General features: G+C 40.7%; 1 protein-coding gene across 1 annotated transcript in view; it reads left to right on the top strand.

Annotated features, from left to right (window-relative positions):
- The window catches only part of rspo4 (R-spondin 4), a 38,044-nt gene that overhangs the window by 4,019 nt on the left and 13,082 nt on the right, over positions 1-20,943 (top strand). Inside the window, exons 2-4 of the mRNA XM_072381327.1 lie at positions 6,483-6,671; positions 11,698-11,835; positions 14,352-14,558. Of these exons, the coding sequence (XP_072237428.1) occupies positions 6,483-6,671; positions 11,698-11,835; positions 14,352-14,558 (534 nt within the window). The remainder of the gene's footprint in view (positions 1-6,482; positions 6,672-11,697; positions 11,836-14,351; positions 14,559-20,943) is intronic.

The raw sequence follows: 20,943 nt of genomic DNA, 5'->3' as shown, positions 1-20,943 counted from the left end.
ACGTGCAGTATTTAACTTTTTCTTTCCTTTTAAAAATGGTCTTAAATGTTTTTACGGTGTAAGAAGGCATCAAAGAGCTTTTTCCCTCCTTCTTTGGCGAGTGTAACTGCAGTTCGATACTTTTCTTTCCCCATCCTTTCCTTCCAAAGTGTTTAGTAAAAGACGTGGTGTGTCATTTTTAGATTTTAGAGAAAGGAAATGTTCCATCAGATCAGAACTACTGTTCTGATTATAGCTTATCTGAGCTCATCTTTGGATATAATGCGTAACGGTTCATTTAATAAAAAAAGGAGTTAAAAAGCATGGACTGCTATTGATTGTCGGGACTTACAAACATGTCATTAGTGCTGTACAGCGAGTTGTATTCAACACGTTTTTCTTGTTCATGTGCACATTATGGGGCATCGTGGGCATTTAGGCTGCTGTGTGTTACTGAGATAATCCACCCTAAAACAGAACTCTCACTTTTATCAGTCGGCGCGTTTTTACTGGCACCTTTAGAATAAACTCATCCTCTGCACATATCAGAGAATGTTAAATAAAAACCTAGAATCTGCATGAAACACGAAGTAAAACAACCGCTTTCTGTCTGTATCCTAAAAATAAAGTATACTGCGTGAAAATAAATGTTTCCAAACTGTTTTCATCCATTTTGTGAATGCAGTTTTAGGGTTGAAGTCTGTTTTAAACGCTAACATGTTTTCCTGAAGCCCCGACAGAGCTTGTTACACCTGGTGCTTGTTAAAGACCCAGGGCAATCCCATGCAAGGTCAAGGGTCACCGTTTTATGCTACCTAAACCTGCAGCTCCTCTAAAAGTCCCTTAAGCCTGCAGATCGATAGCACATGTGAAGAGAGCTGCTTTCAGAGACCTCAGCGGGTCCCTGAGCTATCCTTCGGTACCCTGCCCCGCACTCCTCTGTGCACGGTCGACATCTTTCTGAGCCAAGATTACTCCAGAACATGTTCTTAGCATAAGAAGGTTAAGGATCGTTTTTATAGCGCTTCCTAAAGCAGCCGGTCTGCCACAGACGGCGTTTTACTGCGGTCTTTCTGAAGTCCGCTTCAGGTCATGGTTTTAGCCCCTGCTCCAGCTTTTTCCTGTCACAGCCTTGTCAGTCACTCACTTTTATGCTGCATGTACAGCCGAGTTTAGCTACAGTCGAGCTCAACTGGACTAAGGAAACACGCACAGATGGAGAATCAAGTCATTGACCAAATTATGTCTGACGCCACATGCAAGTCCAGCTGAAAGACTTCGTCTTTCAGTTACTTGAACAGTGATTTTGTCAGATGAGGCTGCGGTTATAAAATCAGGGTTTTATTAAAGAAGAGCGACAGTCTGGAAATGCTTTCAGCGGCCATTAGCACAGCGTCACTCGCTCTCATATCTTGAGCAGGCCGACAGCAATCAGTGTAAGTTACTGTGGTTCTGTGTCACTGTTGCTCTGAAAGCTTCCCAGCTTTTTGTTTTTCATGTATTTGTCCAAATTGTTTGTACCGTTTTGTGGTGATTAGTCTTTCAAGATGACTTGTGATTGCAAAAAATATCCAGTTCATCAGGTTTATTTATCCAGATCATTTTGGGATGTGCTGTAAGGCTGTTCGGTCCGTATAAACAACCGTTTTTGTTTGCTATCCTGCAGGCTGCAACCGTTTCACGAGACAAAAGTAATCATAATTTTAGATATTAAAGAGCTGATATGTTTGTTTTTAGGTTGTCCTTTTGGGTTTTCAGTAAATTTTCTCAAATACTGCACATTCACGGTCTGCAATTCTTATTTATAGTAAATTATATGATTTTAACACATATAGTGTCTTTAAAAACACTCAAGGCAACCAAGTTGTGTTTGAATTAAAGAGACAATAATTAGCTGGGGATCCTTTTCCCAACATCTAACTCATGCATGACAGTAATTGTTATTATCCAAAAGACAAGCACTAATTTGGGGTTAGGTGGGTTGTCAAGTGGCTCCGACACATCAGCTGAGAGAACTGCATTTGAGTTTTACTGGAAACTTCGATCTTCTAAACTTGTTTTATCTCGAATTTAGCACTTCCGGTTCCATTATCGATATCGCTTATGGATTCAGTTCCTTATCGATTCTCATCCAGTTATATGATACAAATGGCTTTGGTTGCAGTAACACTTTAACTTCAAGAATGCACCAACATTGTGCATTCAACTTCAACTAAATCAAAGCTGGCTTAAGCTGAAAAAGGGGGCATTCATCTATCATTTTACTTTTTCCTGCCTCTATGAAAGGGGAAGCTACAGGTATGTGGGAGCCTGCCTCTGAGCCTGCAGTCCTCCTCAAATAAATGCCAATATCAGATGGAAATTATTCATACAGTATGTCGCTAACATTATTACAATCAACAGGACCTGGAAGTTTTGCGTTACCTGGGACGCTGTGCCATGAGCTCCCGCGCGATAGTCGCCGCCATCGCTGAGCAGCGTGTGAAAGACTTTCCATTCGTGCAAAGTAATTCCCTGCTGTGCGGTCAAATGTTTCAGCATGTTGGAGGTATCCCCCCCTTTGATGTGATCAAAGCTCTGCACGTGTTGCAACTGGCCCTGGTATTGTCCTTTTTGGTGAAATATAACCAAACTTTGGCGCGCTTCTGCCTCGACGCCATGTTGGAAACGTTCTGAGCCAAAATACGAAGCGTGCGCGTGACGTCATCGCGCAAATGCGTCAGACGTTAGCAGAAGCTACAAACGGGATCGGAGGCGATTCGACGGAAGTCTTCTGGGAGCTGGTTCTCGATTCCCATCCCTATCCATGACGTTGGGTCGTATGAAAATACTCAAAATTCTGTCTTTCTGGTTGAAGCTGGTGCTGATTATTTGTCTCACAGCTCGGCTCCAATGAGTCTTTTTTTCATAGCTTCTACCCAGCATCAAAAAATCATATTAATTCACAATATTTATGGTATTAAACCTATTTTTCAATCAGATAAGATGGTCAGGAATGCTACAGTTTTATACCTATTAGTAATTATAATATAATGAGAAATGATTTGTGTGGTACACTGTCACAGAGCTCTTTAGATGAAGGAACACAGTGAGTTAAGGTCAGATAAATGTTCACAAGAACGTGCAGAAATAACTAAATGTATGATGAATATATCAGAAATGTCCAAAGGAAAGTGGGACTTTATGACTTCATGAAGGTTAGCTGTTGACGTTGGTACATGTGAAGAATCTAGAAGAATCTTTCACACAGAACATTTAAATGTAAATAAATCTAATTGATTTCTTTCACCCAACTCTGTAGTCTGAACCTAAGCTATAAAGATCTGTGTTACACCAACTGTTACTAATTAATCACGCTGAGTCCACAAAGAATTACTTGATTATCTACATTCAATTCTAATTGTTTTTTCTTGGGTAGTCATTGGACAGCTTTACAACCTGTTTCACTAATCAAATGTAGAGGAAGTTGACTAATTGTTTTCAAACTGACAGCTCTGAAATGACTCACTGATGTTCTTTTTCATGCAATTAATTAGTTTAACACCAGATGAAGCCTGGTGAAATTGAGTTTCAGCACCTGTTCTTGTAATCAAGCATACATTTTTAATTAGGACTTTTACATTTTAATTGAAGGTGAGAAATTCCCAAACTGTGTTACTTGTACAGCTATTATTTGTAGAAAGTGAGAAAGAAGTAAACAGCCTCCATGTGAAATACAGATGTTTAGCTCCACTAAGGCTGTTGGTGTTATTCGTCGGTAAACCCGCAGCTTTTGCAGTCAAAATGCTGCGAGACCCAACGTACGGCAGCCCCGTGACTTTTTACAGTGGGACAGTGCGTGCTTCGGCTGATCTAAAGATAAAAGAAAATCTGGGAAAGCTTTACGAAGATGAGGACGTCCTGAATCCTGCAATATGTGATATTAAAAGTTTGCATAAGTAAAAAAAGGGATTATTTAAAGGCAGTGAAGTGAATTTCTCTGCAAACTACACAGTATAAAACTTGTATTTGACCTGTTTCCCATCACACAACAAGCTCAATAAGCCCAACTCATGTCCCTACAGTCACAAAATATTACCAAAGTAATGCCGATCTTCCCTTTGATCTTACACCTTTTATCTAATTTCGTGTCATTGTTGTAATTAATCATCGTGTAAAGTGTAAACCAGTGATGGTTTCATCCAATCCAGCTTTAAGATGAGCAAAAGATGAGGTAAAATAAGTCCAGCATGGTTCAGTTTCACCATATCTTTCGCTGAAGGTCAAAGATCGAACAATGTTGAACAATATCTAAAGTAAGACGAGCCGTAGAAACTCACACTGATGCGTTTAATGACTAAAAAGCTCTACTAACACGCTAACTGAGGCACTAAATGACACTAAAACGTAGCTCAAGGTAAATAAAACTATGCTAAAAGAGATTACCTCTGTCTGCAAACCCGTTTCAGTCCATGTGCTGCACTTTGAACCCATCGCTCGTGCACACACTCGCATCCCTGCAGCCTGCAGCCGCACATCGACTGTCAGCCACAGATACAGAGCACGCTCACCACCAGTCCTTCCCCTCCTCAGCACATTGAATCCATCTTTCAATCCCACCTTGCCTGTCTCTGTCTGACTTGAAGCATTCCTTCTCTGCCTGTCGAGTCCTGTGTGTTTCTCAGAGTAGGCATAGCTGCATGTTCAGCTACTGCAGGCTACATTTAGCCTTTTTTGGGGATATTTGAATCACCTGCAGCTGACAGTACTAATCTATGCTGCTTAAAGCTGTATAATGTGTGGTTTCTTCTAGTTTTTCAGTGTTTATGTCTATGTAGGCCAACTATTTCATTCTCAATTGCAGAGCCTTGTTATTAACTGATATATTTAGTGTTCTGTGCCCCTTTTGTAAGAGTAATCGAGTACCTGTTTGCGATAGTTTTATGGAAGAAAACTAAGAATGAAACGCCTGTAAATCATTTATAAGTGTACTTCTTATTCAGCGTACCGATGCTATGACTTTTGGCAGTGAGTAATCTTTCTTTATCTTTGTGTTTACAGAATTCACTAAAAACTTGTAAAAAACACGTCTCCAGGTAATGTTGGGATTTAGCCAAAACAGTGAGAACATCCAGCCCTCTTTGGAGGCCTTTAGTTTGGGAGTATTTACAGTAGAAACATCGTTCAAAGGTTAAACGGGTCGATTGCTGACTGATATCTGCAGGTCTTGGATGTTTAAGTTTGATGGTTTTGGGAGATTTTTCTTTAACTTCTGCCTTCATGTTCTTCTGAAAACTATTTTAATGCTCACAATTTCTCCTCAATGTAAACGATTTGCACATAAAAAAAAACGTGTGACCGCAATGGGTCAGTTTTTCTCAAATTGTCCCAGAGCTCCAGTTCACTTCCATTATAGCTGACCTCAGAATGGTGTTTTGGAGTTGAAGAGTCTCTTTGGTCCTTTATTTAAAGGGGAACTCCGGTATTTTTAAACCTGGACCTTATTTCTGGCATGAAATACGTTCATCTACTCACAGAGAACAGTTTGGTGAAAGTCGGCGTCCTTCAGAAGATATTTAGATAACTGGAGATCCATATAACGGAGTGAACGGGGCTTAGACGATGCAGCCTCTAAATAAGACATTATCTGTCTTTATTTCACCAATACTTTAAGAAGAATGAATGAATGAACGTGTGCTATAGCTCTGTTAGCTCATAGCTGCTGTGTTGTTGTTATTGGCTATCAGGGGGCTTATAGAGGGCTTTCTACACACTCGTCTGTAAACTGTCCGTAACCCTGGCAGAGCTCTGAGGTCAACAAATCAACTTTTGCTGGACGTGTTCAGGTCAAAATACAAACCCTGGGGTGACCGAGCCTTTTCCGTTGCTGCCCCCAGGCTCTGGAATAAGCTCCTCCCCCCGAGATGCATCTTATTTCTGACCTGGGCCTCTTTAAATCAAGGCTAAAAACCTACTTATTTCAGATGGCTTTTAATACCCAGTAGTATGGTGACACTTTTATATTATCTTATTCAATTTTGCTGTATTTTATTGCGTTTACTGTTATTTTATTGTTTCGTACTTATTCTTTTCTTTATTTATTATCTGATTGAAAGCACTTTGGTACCGAAATGGATTGTTGTAAAGGGCTGTATAAATAAATTACATTTACTCGTCTACTGGAATGACGTCATCGACGCCCCCCTGCAGCACAGCTCATTGTATCAGAGATGGCAGCATCCTGTGGCGTATCTTGTGCAAAACAATCGCTAATTAAGGCTAACATGGATTTTCAGTATCAGTGATCAAAAGAAGTTAGACACCTCTAACAGGTTCATGCCTTAATTTGTTTGTTGGCTCCAAACAGTCCAGAAATTCTCTTGGCATCTTTAGGATTTATGGAGACTCCTTTCCCTTGCTCATCCTCTTCCTCTTTCTTGAACTCGATATCGATTTATTCTTCCTTCTTGTGCTTTTACGTGAATATTTATCCCGTTTAATTCACTCTCCGTTGTCTCTTGCAGCTCACAGAGAGACGTCAGATGACTGTCGGAGCTGTCTGGAGTGTTCGCGTGACAACGGCTGCGTGCGTTGCCCAGAGCGACTCTTCCTGTTCCTGCAGAGGGAGGGGATGTCTCATCTTGGCACTTGTCTCCACGCCTGTCCTGCTGGACACTACGGACAGAGAGGGAGGGACATCAACCGCTGCATGAGTGCGTTTTCTTTCAGCTCTATTTGAATTAAGACATGTCAAAAGCCTTCTGAAAGAGGCCAAACTAACTCACAGCAGGTACTAACAGCTCAGTAACAACTTAAGGGTCATATACAATACATGGAAATATATTCAAGAGTCTTTCACTATTTTAATCGATCCTAACACAATTTCTCACAATGAAAAAGAAAAAGCTGCCTTTTCAGAGGGTTTTGTTGAAGTATTCAAACCCCTTGTTATGACATCTCTAACCAAGCTTTACTTTGGAGCACACAGGACACAAATGCAGGGTCTTTTCAAGGCAAAAGTGTTTATGAATGAACAACAGGTTGCAGATCTCCAGACAGAGCGAAGTTAAAGGGCTGTGAAAGGGCTCTCCACTCTGGGAGGGAAACATAAAGGGCTGCGAAGGATAAATAAATTATAAAACAAGCTCACGCTCTCCTACTGAGGCGGACTTAAAAACAGAGGCACTATGAAACTTCATAACTTTGAGCACTTCTTTAACGGAGGCGTGACAAGAGCTTCGAAAAAACACAAAATCACTCCACTAGTGGAGGAACTATGTTTCTGTATTTATCAGAAGCTTTTATCCAAAGCGACTTACAAATGAAGATATAACAGCTTTATAAAAAGCTAACAATAAGCTACATAGAAGGAACCCAGGAGTCCGACTCTGTCAGAGGGGACAGAGTAGAGATAGGGTGCAGGCATAGAAGGAAGTGCAGAAAGATAAAGTGCAGAGATAGAGGGGGGAGGGAAGTACAAGGTAAGTGCTGGGATAGGAGATGCTCTCTGAAGAGCTGGGTTTTCAGGAGCTTCTTGAAGATAGACAGGGACGCCCCTGTTCTGGTAGCGCTCGGTAGCTCATTCCACCATCGTGGGACGACACATGAACAGAGTTTGGATTGTCTTAGGCGTGGTGTAGGAGCTGCTAGACGACAATCCTGGGACCAACGGAGGGACCCAGTTAGGACAGAAGCCTTTGCAAGAGCCTTCAAGTAGATGGGAGCCGTTCCATTAAGCTCTTTGTAGCTAACATCAGGGACTTAAACTTTAACAATTAACGCAACGCTCCTCTAACGGAGGTGACTATGCAAAAGGTTACATATCGAAATCACTCCCAAAACGAAGGAACAAAAACAGACTATGAAACTTACCGTGGTTAACCTAGAACTAAGGAATAAATTACAAATCAAAGGAAACGCTCTGCAGGAGGATCGCTCGACTGCAGGCTCAAGGACTATATGGCTGTGGAAACTGTGGGTCAAGGACGCCAGAGTGAGTCTGAGTGAGGCTCATGACCGACACACTGGCTCAAAACAAGGGAAACGCAGACTATTTGAGCACAAGAGGAGCCAAGGGGAACAGGTGGAAACACTTTGGGAATCAGGGAAGACAATCAGACACTTGACACAGGAGGAAGGGCAAAGGTGCCTGAAACGAGAGGGAAGTTAATATTTCAAAATAAAACAGGAAGTGAAGCGACAAGACATGAATCAAAGCATAAACCGTGACAAAGTTCTGGTCTGATTTTCATCAGTGGATTTTAAGATGCTCCTGCTCCTCCTGGAGTGAAACTATGCCGTAAGATTGAGAGAATTGATCTACAAGACAGGAACTAGGAGGGAGCAAGGCCAAGGGAAGGTTAAAAGAAACATCCAGCATCTCCAGCATTTAACAATTCACAGGTACCTGAACTTGTATCCTTCTCAAATGGAAGAAGTCTGACTTTGGTCAGTCAGGTCACGATTATATGAGACCCTTAAGCAAGCTCCACCCATAAGGACTTTAGGGTTGAGTGGTCAGACAGCAAGAGCTTGATAAGAAAAAAAAACCCACTTGGATAACTTTTAGACTGAGAATATATATACATATCTGATAAAACCGACTGGTTTGACCACGGTGTTGTGTGGAGGAGGAAACCAGGCACTGAGCATCTCTTATGCTGCCCACACACCAGAAGACTTAGAAAAGACTCTGAAAGACTATCAGCTCACATATAAAGACCAGTGTTTAGGGGTTTTAGTCCCAGACGAGCCTCAGACTAAAGATTTTACAAAGACTGTGAATCTTGTAGGGTCACTATTTACAAGACTACAACTGGATTTTTTAGATTTTTTTCCCATCATGCTCAGCAGAAGTTTTACAAAAATGGAGGAGAAGCAGCTTTTAGCTGCAGCTGCTCTGGTCTGTGCAGTGGTTTGTAGTGAAAAACCCAACTAAAAGAAGAGAAAACGCCACAGAATATGGGCACGGACAGTCCATTTTCACCTGCTGGAAAGACTGCTGCCGAGACTCCAGTTAGACTCCTATAGACCGTCAGTTAGACTCCTAAAGACTCCAGTTAGACTCCTAAAGACTCCAGTTAGACTCCTAAAGACTCCAGTTAGACTCCTAAAAACTCCAGTTAGACTCCTAAAGGCTCCAGTTAGACTCCTAAAGACTCCAGTTAGACTCCTAAAGACTCCAGTTAGACTCCTAAAAGCTCCAGTTAGACTCCTAAAGGCTCCAGTTAGACTCCTAAAGGCTCCAGTTAGACTCCTAAAGGCTCCAGTTAGACTCCTATAGACCGTCAGTTAGACTCCTAAAGACTCCAGTTAGACTCCTAAAGACTCCAGTTAGACTCCTAAAGGCTCCAGTTAGACTCCTAACGGCTCCAGTTAGACTCCTAAAGACTCCAGTTAGACTCCTAAAAACTCCAGTTAGACTCCTAAAGGCTCCAGTTAGACTCCTAAAGACTCCAGTTAGACTCCTAAAGACTCCAGTTAGACTCCTAAAAGCTCCAGTTAGACTCCTAAAGGCTCCAGTTAGACTCCTAAAGGCTCCAGTTAGACTCCTAAAGGCTCCAGTTAGACTCCTAAAGACTCCAGTTAGACTCCTAAAGACTCCAGTTAGACTCCTAAAGACTCCAGTTAGACTCCTAAAAGCTCCAGTTAGACTCCTAAAGGCTCCAGTTAGACTCCTAAAGGCTCCAGTTAGACTCCTAAAGACTCCAGTTAGACTCCTAAAGACTCCAGTTAGACTCCTAAAGACTCCAGTTAGACTCCTAAAAGCTCCAGTTAGACTCCTAAAGGCTCCAGTTAGACTCCTAAAGGCTCCAGTTAGACTCCTAAAGACTCCAGTTAGACTCCTAAAGGCTCCAGTTAGACTCCTAAAGACTCCAGTTAGACTCCTAAAGACTCCAGTTAGACTCCTAAAGACTCCAGTTAGACTCCTAAAGACTCCAGTTAGACTCCTGAAGGCTCCAGTTAGACCCCTAAATGCTCCAGTTAGACTCCTAAAGACTCCAGTTAGACTCCTGAAGGCTCCAGTTAGACCCCTAAATGCTCCAGTTAGACTCCTAAAGACTCCAGTTAGACCCCTAAAGACTCCAGTTAGACTCCTAAAGGCTCCAGTTAGACTCCTAAAGACTCCAGTTAGACCCCTAAAGACTCCAGTTAGACCCCTAAAGGCTCCAGTTAGACTCTTAAAGACTCCAGTTAGACTCCTAAAGACTCCAGTTAGACTCCTAAAGACTCCTAAAGACTCCAGTTAGACTCCTAAAGACTCCAGTTAGACTCCTAATGGCACCAGTTAGACTCCTAAAGGCTCCAGTTAGACTCCTAAAGGCTCCAGTTAGACTCCTAAAGGCTCCAGTTAGACTCCTAAAGACTCCTAAAGGCTCCAGTTAGACTCCTAAAGGCTCCAGTTAGACTCCTAAAGGCTCCAGTTAGACTCCTAAAGGCTCCAGTTAGACTCCTAAAAACTCCAGTTAGACTCCTAAAGACTCCAGTCAGACTCCTAAAGACTCAGTTTTTATTCTGGGACTGTGGAAATCGTTTGGTGTGAGCCCAGCATAAGACAGTGAAACACAGTGATGGCAGCATCATTCTGTGGTGACGTTTATCTGCTGAAAGCCTGGGATAGAATAAGGTTGGTAGAATAAGATGGATGTAGAAAAAACACCCTGAAACATCCAGCCAAGACAATAACTTATTTTATTAAGTGAGTTTATTAAGTCTGCAGAGAGTCTGCAACTTATCTAAATGCTGAGCAGAGGGTGAGAATAATGTAAATAACTCACTTTTGTCTTTAATAAATTAACAAAACTCTCACAAATCCTATTTATGCTTTCATTTCATGGGGAATTATGTTGAAGTGAGAAGATAAATCTGATTAAATCCAATTTAAGATAGAGCAGAAAAGGTGTCAAATTTGCACATTTCCCGAAAACTTTGATTCACAGATACAGATTAAGATCAAAGATTTAATTTATTCTGATTGGTTTAACCACATTTTTTTGAGATGATGTAAAATAAGATTAAATCGAGCTATAAATACAGTGAGTGAGTGTCCTTGTCCCTATCCAGGAATGAATTAATTGATCAAAGTATGTCTGATGGGTGGAAATAAGGCCCTTTAAAGCTTATTGGTATCTAGCTTGTTGAATTGGACAGTTTTACAGCTCCGTTTAATTTAATTCATGTTGAACACTTTACTTTTTTTAGACATAAGGTAGAAATTATGTCATTTTATTTATTTTACTTCTGGATCGAAGCCCATGATGGGAACTGCGGAGCGTGCACGTGTGTGGGCACCTCGGCATGTTCTAGCTCCATTAAAGCCGTACATGCAACAGTTTGTGTTCAACTTTCAGCTGCTTTAACTGGGTCAGACTTCAGGTTTGTGAGATTTAATTCGGACTAACGTGTATTTTAAAAGTCTGTTTTCACTCTGACTCAATGAGATTATTTTTTGCCCCTTTTGTTAAAGTTAAAGCTACTAAACTTATAACCAACATATTAAAGCAAACCACCTCTCCCTGCAGCATTTTATACATCATTTATGCTGCTATGCACACAGCTCCGTCCTATCTGTCCTTCCATGCTGTTTACATTCATTTACCTTTGCAACTACAATGAAAATCAGTGTGAAACCCTGAGACAGAAGCTGTGGCTTCCTACTAGAGGACAGTTCCATTAAGAAAAGAAAATCAGTGTCCTGCATTGTTAGTGATGGATGTTTGATGGTCTCCCTCCTCCCAGAATGCCGCTCTTCGGACTGTGAGCATTGCTTCAGCCGGGACTTCTGCACGAAGTGTAAACCTGGCTTCAAGCTGCACAAAGGAAAGTGTCTGAGCCGCTGCCCCGAGGGAACCTTTGCCCACCAGACAGACTGCCTTGGTGAGTAAAACTTGTAATATCTGGAGTCTATGGCGTAACCACGCATTCTTTGGGGGGGTCGTGTCCCCCCCAATATTGAGAAAATACCAACCTGTCCCCCCCAATATACAGAAGAAAATATGTCTTTTCATTGTTAATCCACATTTTGAGACATTGACACAATAGAAATGAACTTAAAAGTCCTCAGCACATTTTTTGTTAAAGGAAAAGTCTGTAATTTGTTCCATCATTAGTTGTCCTTATTAAAATATTTCCATAAACATGCTTTGGGTATTTGGTCGTTTTCCATTGGAAGCTGTCCTATTTGCTACAGAACTACTGGAAGAGCATAATTGTAATTGGTAGGTGTGTTTAAGGTCAGTAAACAGTAAGCAGCTAACCAAAACAAAGTGGGGGGGCAGTCACTGTCTCGGAGAAGTTACACTATTCCTTTAGATGTGAACTTACATGGTCAATGTAGTCCTCTAAACTATGTTCTAAATGTCCAATTCTTCATATATAAATAAAGAATTGTAGATAATGCACTTAACAATTTTGTTTTTCTTGGACCCCCCCCCAATGTCTAAACCATGGTTACGCCGTTGAAAAGAGGAAACTATAGGCTTCATCTAGATTAACCAATATTAAACAACCGTAACTGACTCTGAAAATACAGCCCAATGTGAAATTGGTGATTTGACCCCAGCCATAAATAAATGTACAGAAGGTCTGCTCTGCAGAGGAGATGTTTAATTAACAGCAGGCCTGTTTTTCTGCTAACCTCCTCCATCCGTCTCCTTTGCTCTGACGCAACATCCCTGCAGAATTTCGTGTGGTCTGTGTTTCAGTTTATCTCACATCCAAAAGAATTTCATCTAGTTTTGTGACTTCACCTGCAGCTTCGTCTTTCACTTTAATACTTCTCATGCAGGTGGAATTATCCAATTGTAATGACTTTTTATCGCGTTAAGCATCAGCCTAATGGAAGCTGCTGATTCTATGACATCCTTGAAACGGCGCTCATCTGTCGGATATCTGACTTTACATCTAAGCGAACTGCTTTTTGATGCGGTGCAACACATGATTCTCATTAAAAGTCTTCAGAGAAGTTCCTGAATTTATCTTCATATCTTGCTGCATACGGCCCCTCCCTTCTAAGTAAGTGAGATGGATGAAGTCACTGATCATCAGGAGCTTTTCCACTCACCCCCGCTGTCCACCTGCACCATCTGCAGCTACTGTTCTTTCTTGGTGTCGAGACCACATCTGGTTTTCATGCCTTTGATATGGTTTCCCGCCTGACTGTTGGTACACACATCAAACAGCCGAGAGAGAGTCACAGGAAATCTGTCTTTAAAATGCAAAGATTATGATGGTTGTGGACTGTGTGGAAAGATTTGCAATGACTCAATTTGTGGGTGACATCACTCAGCAACCGGTTACCACGGTTGTCATGTCCTGTCTGATAATGCTTCAGCTGGCAGGGATCTTCCTCCTGTACTGTCAACTCTTTTATATTAATTATAGGGTACTTTCTCTAATCTATGGTCTCAGTCAGCAAAGTTCAGACGGCAACATGAAAGGAAGAAGATGCACCGGTTTATATAGATATAAGTCAGCGCATGTGAGGTCTTTTTCAACGCGCACCTTAAAGGGAAACTCCGGTATTTTTAAACCTGGACCTTATTTCTGGCATGAAATACGTTCATCTGCTCACCGAGAACGGAGTGAACGGTGCTTAGAGGATGCAGCCTCTAAATAAGGCATTATCTGTCTTTATTTCACCAATACTTTAAGAAGAATGAATGAATGAACGCGTGCTATAGCTCTGTTAGCTCATAGCTGCTGTGTTGTTGTTATTGGCGGCTATCGGGGGGCTTATAGATGGCTGCAGCACAGCTCATTCACTCCGGTAAGAACGTCCATCTTACTCAAAGTTGTCGTCCACGTTGTCAAAATGTGATAAATATCCTGCCATGTTGCACAAAACTATCAGCAGCAAACTCTGTGTGAAGTTAGCCGACTGTCACAGAGCACGGAGTGAATAAACTGTGCTGCAGGGGGGCGTGTGGATGAAGTGGTCCCAGTAGAGTGCCTGTGTAGAAATCCCTCCGTTAGCTCTCCTATAGCTGCAAGTAGCCACATAACAGCAGCTATGAGCTAACAGAGCTATAGCACACGTTCATTCATTCATTCTTCTTAAAGTATTGGTGAAATAAAGACAGATAATGCCTTATTTAGAGGCTGCATCCTCTAAGCCCCGTTCACTCCGTTATATGGATCTCCAGTTATCTAAATATCTTCCGAAGGACGCCGACTTTCACCAAACTGTTCTCAGTGAGCAGATGAACGTATTTCATGCCAGAAATAAGGTTTAAAATACCGGAGTTCCCCTTTAAGGAAACTAATTATGGACTTGGTTTCTAAATTGCTTTTTGTCCAGTTTTATCCTTTTTCTTTAAATTTCCTGTCTGCTCTCGTTGTTCCTCTTGCGTTCTCCTTCATCAATTTATCGTTTTGCTCGTCTTCTCTCTTAGAGGACTGTCCCCAGGCTCCACCGGAAGAGTGGAGCGAATGGAGCGTCTGCGTCCGTGATGGCGTCACCTGCGGTTTCAGGTGGGGCGTGCAGACGAGGACCCGGGTGGGCGGCCAGTCTGGGAGAACGCCTGAAGAGAAACCCGCTTTGCACTGCCCGTCCCACAGCGAGACACAGAGGTGCAGGATGAAGAAAAAATGTCCCACAGGTGAGAAAAGACGGAAGCTGTGGCACAGTATTTACAACCAGAGAGAGAACCAACCACAGCAGTTAGCACCTGCTTCCAATAAGCGGTCAAAAGATTTTTGGTTACTCTATTACACTGGACTGCTGACATCTGTGAATTGGCCTCGTGTGAGATAGTGTGATGACACTTTATAATTTATAAAGGCAGAAGGGAGAGATTTAAAACATTCCAACATGTGCTGCTTCTACTTCACACCTGTGGGCTGACGTTAATCGTTTTCCTCCGTCTGGAGCTGTTCTGGCTGTAGAATGGGAGGAAAGCATCGGATGCATGGCAGTCGTCTCTAAACCGTTACGTAAAACGAATCAGAATCTCAGAATTTTCAACCCTGAACTCTTAGGCCACTGCCTTTTTTACATGTGGAAAAACTGGAAAACATACCTATTAAATGTTTCCTTTTGAGACTGGGCTGTCACAGAAGGATAATTCAGATTTTCTTTTTTTTAGGGACTTATTTCACCTTTATTCAACCAGGAATCATAAAGCTAGAATTTCAAAAACAATCTGGGACTTGAGAGCAGTTAAATATATGTATAAAATACACAAAAAGTCCTTGAAAATAGCTTTTCTTCAGAATACAAAGACTAATTTTCTAACTTCAATGTAATTTATTCATGCCCTCTTCCAAACTATTCTCATTAAATAACCGCATCAGTTTTCAATGCACAAGGTACCCCTTTCCCTTCACTTTTTGATGCACAAAGAACTGCTCTGCAGTTGTAAGTTACCAGTTATTCTTTTGTAGAGGTCTGTGACTCACCAGCTGCACCAATAATAAACACTGACAGGTTGGCGGGCAGCGGGACAGACTCACTTTTTTATTTTGTCTTTATTTTTTACCCTCTCACTGGTATAATCACACTAAAATAGTTCATCAGTAATGCTTTGGCGTTTAAAACCAACTCAAAAGACTCCTTATTGAGCGTCAGTATGTGACAAGTTGGGAATATGAACAGGTTGCCACATATTTATTTGTCTTTCTTTTCATCTTAAACCCATATCGTGATGTTTTGTAACATTTAAGCATAAAAAAAAAAGATGCAAACAGCCGACTCAACAAAATCCATCCACCCCGATCTCTCCAACAAACTTTTTTCCATCCTCCTTTGCTGCTTTTATCATTCAGACAGCTGTGAGAGGTCTTTGTTTGTTGATCCTAAACATTTGTTTTCTACTCAGGCTGATGGTCTTGACACATCCCTTGAATACTGTTTGTATGAGTGGCTGCTTCTGCCTTACGAAATGTAGAATTTATGGCTTATTCTTTACATTCTCTGTCGAGAATGAATGAAATGCATCACAACAACATGCAGTACAATGAACGAAAGGAGGAAAAACAGCTTCCAAAATGCAGATAGAGATGTTTGAGAGAGAGAGAATTCAGGAAAAAGCCAAAGAACCTGCGAAAGATAGATAGATAGATAGATAGATAGATAGATAGATAGATAGATAGATAGATAGATAGATAGATAGATAGATAGATAGATAGATAGATAGATAGATAGATAGATAGATAGATAGATAGATAGATAGATAGAGTAGGATGTAAGTGTATAAAAGAAAGAAATATAAAAATGTGCTCATGTGCAAACAAATATGTATTTGAATATGGGTTTAATCATGATCCTCCCTGGCCACCCAGTGTAGAGTTCTACAGTCTTATGGCCAGGGGGACAAAAGAGTTTTTGAGTCAAACATGCAATCAGAAACGTTTTGTTGAGGTTTTTTTTTCCTAAACATTAAAAAAATGTGACAGATGGAAACAGATGAGAAGAGAGCAAGTATGATGGTAAAGACAGTGACAGCTTTATGATACACGAATGTCTAAATCGTTCCATTTTCTGCGGCTAAAAAGGACCAATTTTCACATTTTTACCCATTTTAAATAAAAGCAGAAACTGAGGCTGCCTTCAGTCCATACTGTTCCCTAATTGGTCAGCTTCAGTGACCCGATCAGGCTACTCCCATCATAAAACACTGGCTGCACTTTGTTTTTCATTGCTGAACCAGATACTGGACTATAAGTGACAGTCGTACGAGACAGATGAAGCTGTAAAAAGGCCCAACAATGAGTTTGATTTCATGAGAACTTTGAAATATCACAAATCCTCAACATTAGAGGGTACCGCCAGGATAACAAAGCTCTCGGACTTGGTGTAGAGATGGGAGTACAAAAAAAACAAAGAGCAAAGTGGAATGAAAACTCAAAGAGGTACAAGAAGAAGAGAAAATGCCTTCAGGCAATTCTGAACAACAGCCCTCCATCACATGATAAACAGTGAAAAAGATTGGACCATATAGCCTAATTTGTGAATACTAAAAGCATGGCTTCTACGTATGAATGCCGTTTGAGGTCATTACCGTAACAGCTTTTCATTATTTGCTGTATATGTAAATATTTGGATGGGGATGAGTGATACTTTTCAGATTACTGAATTATTTGTGAAATTTATACTACAGGAAAGATTTAGTGTAAAAAAAATTTTTTTTATTTCGTTACGGTAATGAACATAATAATTAAAATTATTGTATCAATAAAAACATTTCCGAATGTTTACACTACATGACTATTTATGAACTATTAATAGAACATGCATGAAAAATAATAAAAGGTCTATCTTTCATACATATTCAGTTATCATCAATTGAAAATGTGTTACGGTAATGAACTTATTTGGTCAACGACTCAATAAAACATTCCGAAAATGTATTAAAAAATGTGTATTGATGACTCATTTTAACTGAGCCAGTTAATTGAGACCCTGCTTAATACTAATGAGAGAAAAAAAATAGCAAAATTTATCTAAATTTGTTTTTGCAAAAGTTAGGACAGTTTCGTGAGAACCACCCACTTGCACTTTCGCTTACTTCAGTGTGTAATGCTCACCATGTGTGTGTGTTTTTTTTGTGAAGGCTCAAAAAGGAACCTGCGTTGTGTAAATTCTGTCAAAACTAGAAAAGAAAGAAAATTAGTAAACTAAATAGCAGATTTTCATCAGCAATACAAATACAACAGAATGTGGCTCTTGTTTCTAACTCTGCATTAAATTAACGATGAATTTCATCATGTCATCTAAAACATCAAAACTCAGACTTGGCAGGGAGGGGGGGGTGCTTTCTCTTGCAATTTAAGTTGTTGTTGTGACATTTCATCATTCCATAATGTCACCCTCCCACACAAACAAAAAGTAAACGTAAAATACTTAAAAGCACAGAGGAAGACACGGAGCTGTGTTGTTTTTAACCTTCTTAACGTTCAAAGCTAGAAATATTTTCTTGTTAGCAGTGTGTCTGTGTGTATCTGTGCGTGCCTCACTGTTTTCAGCCTCTTCCACAATGAAAGGCATGCCATTTGAGGCAATTATCATTATCATTGTCAGATCATATGTCCGGTGGCATTAGCAGAGGAAGAAATCTGATCCAGCAGAGTCTGGCCCAGGGATCAGCCCCGTGGATCTAATAGCGCACATCTGGTACAAAAGAGTGCTGTGGCATCTCCCTGACATTCCTGTGATGTTCCAGATTAGACAGCTTTAGTCTTTTAATTCCCCATTTCTTGTCGTCTTATTGTTTTCAGATGATGAGGAAGGACACTGGTCTCCTCCTTTTCACCATGTCTTCTCTGATGACAGGATGTCTTGCTTGTTTTCCATATGATTTAGCAGTATGACACTGTTATAATGTTGTGTTGTCAGGGAATGTTGAGGCTACAAATATATTCCATTCTTACGAACAATATTTTTTCAGATTTAAATTGAGGTACCCAGCATGTAGACGCTAAATCAAAAAATAGAAGAGTTCAAGTGTTTAAAGGTAAAGGATTTGTTAGTTCTGGACTGGGAAATCTGATGAAGTAGCCAGCGACACCTCTTTAACATAAGAATCCTCTGAGCAAATTATTACCTACTGTTCACCACGTTGCAGGTTGATTAAGACAAGAACTGTCCAACAATGCTGGTTTTAAGTTAGATGCTAGCATACTTAGCATGCTAGCAAGTAAACGTTGGAACCAAACACAGCAAACTTAAATATACAACATTTGACCCTTAATAAAGCCTTGTGAAGAAGAAAATGTGTAACAACATTGTTTTAACCAGAGAGCTCTGTGTTGCCAACAATTTCCAAATGAATACAGCTAAAGTCATCTAAATGTTGCTAGATGCTAGCATGGGCTACGCTAATTAGCTTACTCACGCTAAATGTTGCATTTGGATTCTGCTTTATGCCAGTTCCTTACATCAGTTTGCTTCTCTCATACTCTCTGTGTTTACTTAATTTCCTATAAAACTACTCTAATTTTGTATTTCTGTCAGTCAAACAAGTCTGACTAAAAAGCAGCACATTAAAACTTTACCTGCGTTCACTTTAAGTTTCAGTTTGTAATATTGTTGTAATTGGCTTTGTTCTTAGACATGTATTCATATTCTGTAGTTCACTAAACAATCTATGTTCCTATTTTGAACTTGTCCACTCTGCTCATACAACACAATGTATGTCCAAGACTTTCGGATGACATAGTGGGACAAAATAACTGGGTCAGATAAAGCGTCACAATAAGGGCAGATAGGTCATTAGGTGCATTAGATACACGCCTAAAACGACACTCACACAAGACAGTAGTAAGCCTGCACATGTCTCTAAAAACTGGCCAGTTATACGTTTTTTGGAGCAGTGGGTATAGAAAATGAATGAATGAATGCACACACCTTAATGTTGAAGCACAAATCGTATAACTCCGTGAGGCTCGTGACTACGGTGGCCCGTAATGCTCAATCCATCAAGCAGTGCAGCTTCGTAGCAAACCAAGGCCGTGCTAAAACATTTTGAGAGATTTTTGAGCACCGTGTACCACATAAAATCGGTTCTATGTCAGAAAGCACAATCAGAATTAATCCATACAGTAGGCACACCGCATTTTAAGGTGATTTTTGAGAAAATTAAAGGATTTTAAGTGCGCCTTATGGTCCGAAAAATACAGTAATTATTTTCTTCAGCTGTAAATCTGGAGAGATGCCAGGTGTTTAATTATTGAAACTGGTGGTATTTATATGTGTATATATTTTTATATATATGTGTGTGTGTGACTGAGGATGTAACATGTCCATTTTTCATTGTGTGTATTTTCGTTCATAATTTTAAGAAGAAATAAGATCAATAAATCATAAAGCAAAGCTGATGTCTCTCATGGCATGTTGCATGGTAATTACATTTGCCCTCTCACTGCTAAAAAACACAGCAAAGTTTAATTTGTACATGTGGTTCCTCTCGGAGGGCGAAAACTATACAACTGCAGCTGTACCCGAGTGATTAAATGTTCTTAAAGCAACAGAAATCAGTCATTCTCATGGTTCAGTTTGCTATAGCTAGACAGGAAAATACTGCATAACACTGTGTGGGAACGCAGTCCAGAGGATACATTCAAACTATTGTCCTAATTCTCTCTGTTGTGCCATCAACAGATCTTATTTTCATTGAAATCTTTCAAAATTTACTCTTGGTACCCATATAAAAATCAGGACACAATTTGTTCCAGGCATTCACTGTCCTCGAACAATGAATCTTACTGGAGTCTATTGTAGTTCAACAGTGAGGCTGTCAAGTGTGTAGACGAAACTCCGTAAATCCCCCTCAGATTAAATTATAACCACTTGCTGTTCCAAATGTACGAGTGAGTGCAAATGGCTTTGTCAGATTCAAACACTGTTGGAGAAAGGATCAGATTCCTCATTGTTCTGGTGCAAGTATCTTTCTGTGAGCCTTTAATTGTTCCTCTACAACCACAGCGGCTTTAGGCCTTCGATTGTGTTGAGCTCATTGGGCCAAGATGCCTCACTGGCCACCCGACTTTTTCCATCCCTGCTGGTACTCCCTGCTCAGTGCAGTCAACAGAGAGCATGCTTGTGCTTTGTTTTGCTAACCTAACACATGATTGGGAGTAAAGCACGGGGTTAAACGCTAATTATTTCAGCTGGTGCTACCTTTTCTGAATTTTTGGGTTTCGACCGCAGTGCATCCATAGATTGGCACATCTTTTTGAGCCACATGTTTCCCGTGAGACCAACTGTGTTGCGTCACTTCTTATGAAACTTGAAAATTGCTCTGCTGAGAGAATTGCCCTCCACTTGCTGGACAGATGGAAGTACTTTTTAAACTGCATTTCCTCTTCTTTGTGGTAGTCAATCGGCACAGTTTTAAGTATCAACCTCGCAGTCCCTCAGAATTTCCCCCCCGTTGGGTGTCGCAAGGTGACGGGTCAACCTGCCCTCGCCCAAATGTGCACAGACGTCAAGCAAAAACCCTGCGATGAGAGTCGCTGCTTTCTTCACAGCCATTGGACATCAGCCAA

This window comes from Leuresthes tenuis, unplaced genomic scaffold (genome assembly GCF_036924035.1).
Source record: "Leuresthes tenuis unplaced genomic scaffold, fLeuTen1.0.hap1 SCAF_3, whole genome shotgun sequence".
Classification (NCBI taxonomy): domain Eukaryota; kingdom Metazoa; phylum Chordata; class Actinopteri; order Atheriniformes; family Atherinopsidae; genus Leuresthes; species Leuresthes tenuis.
Note: the sequence above shows the minus strand (reverse complement) of the source record. Positions and strands in the feature narration are given on the sequence as shown.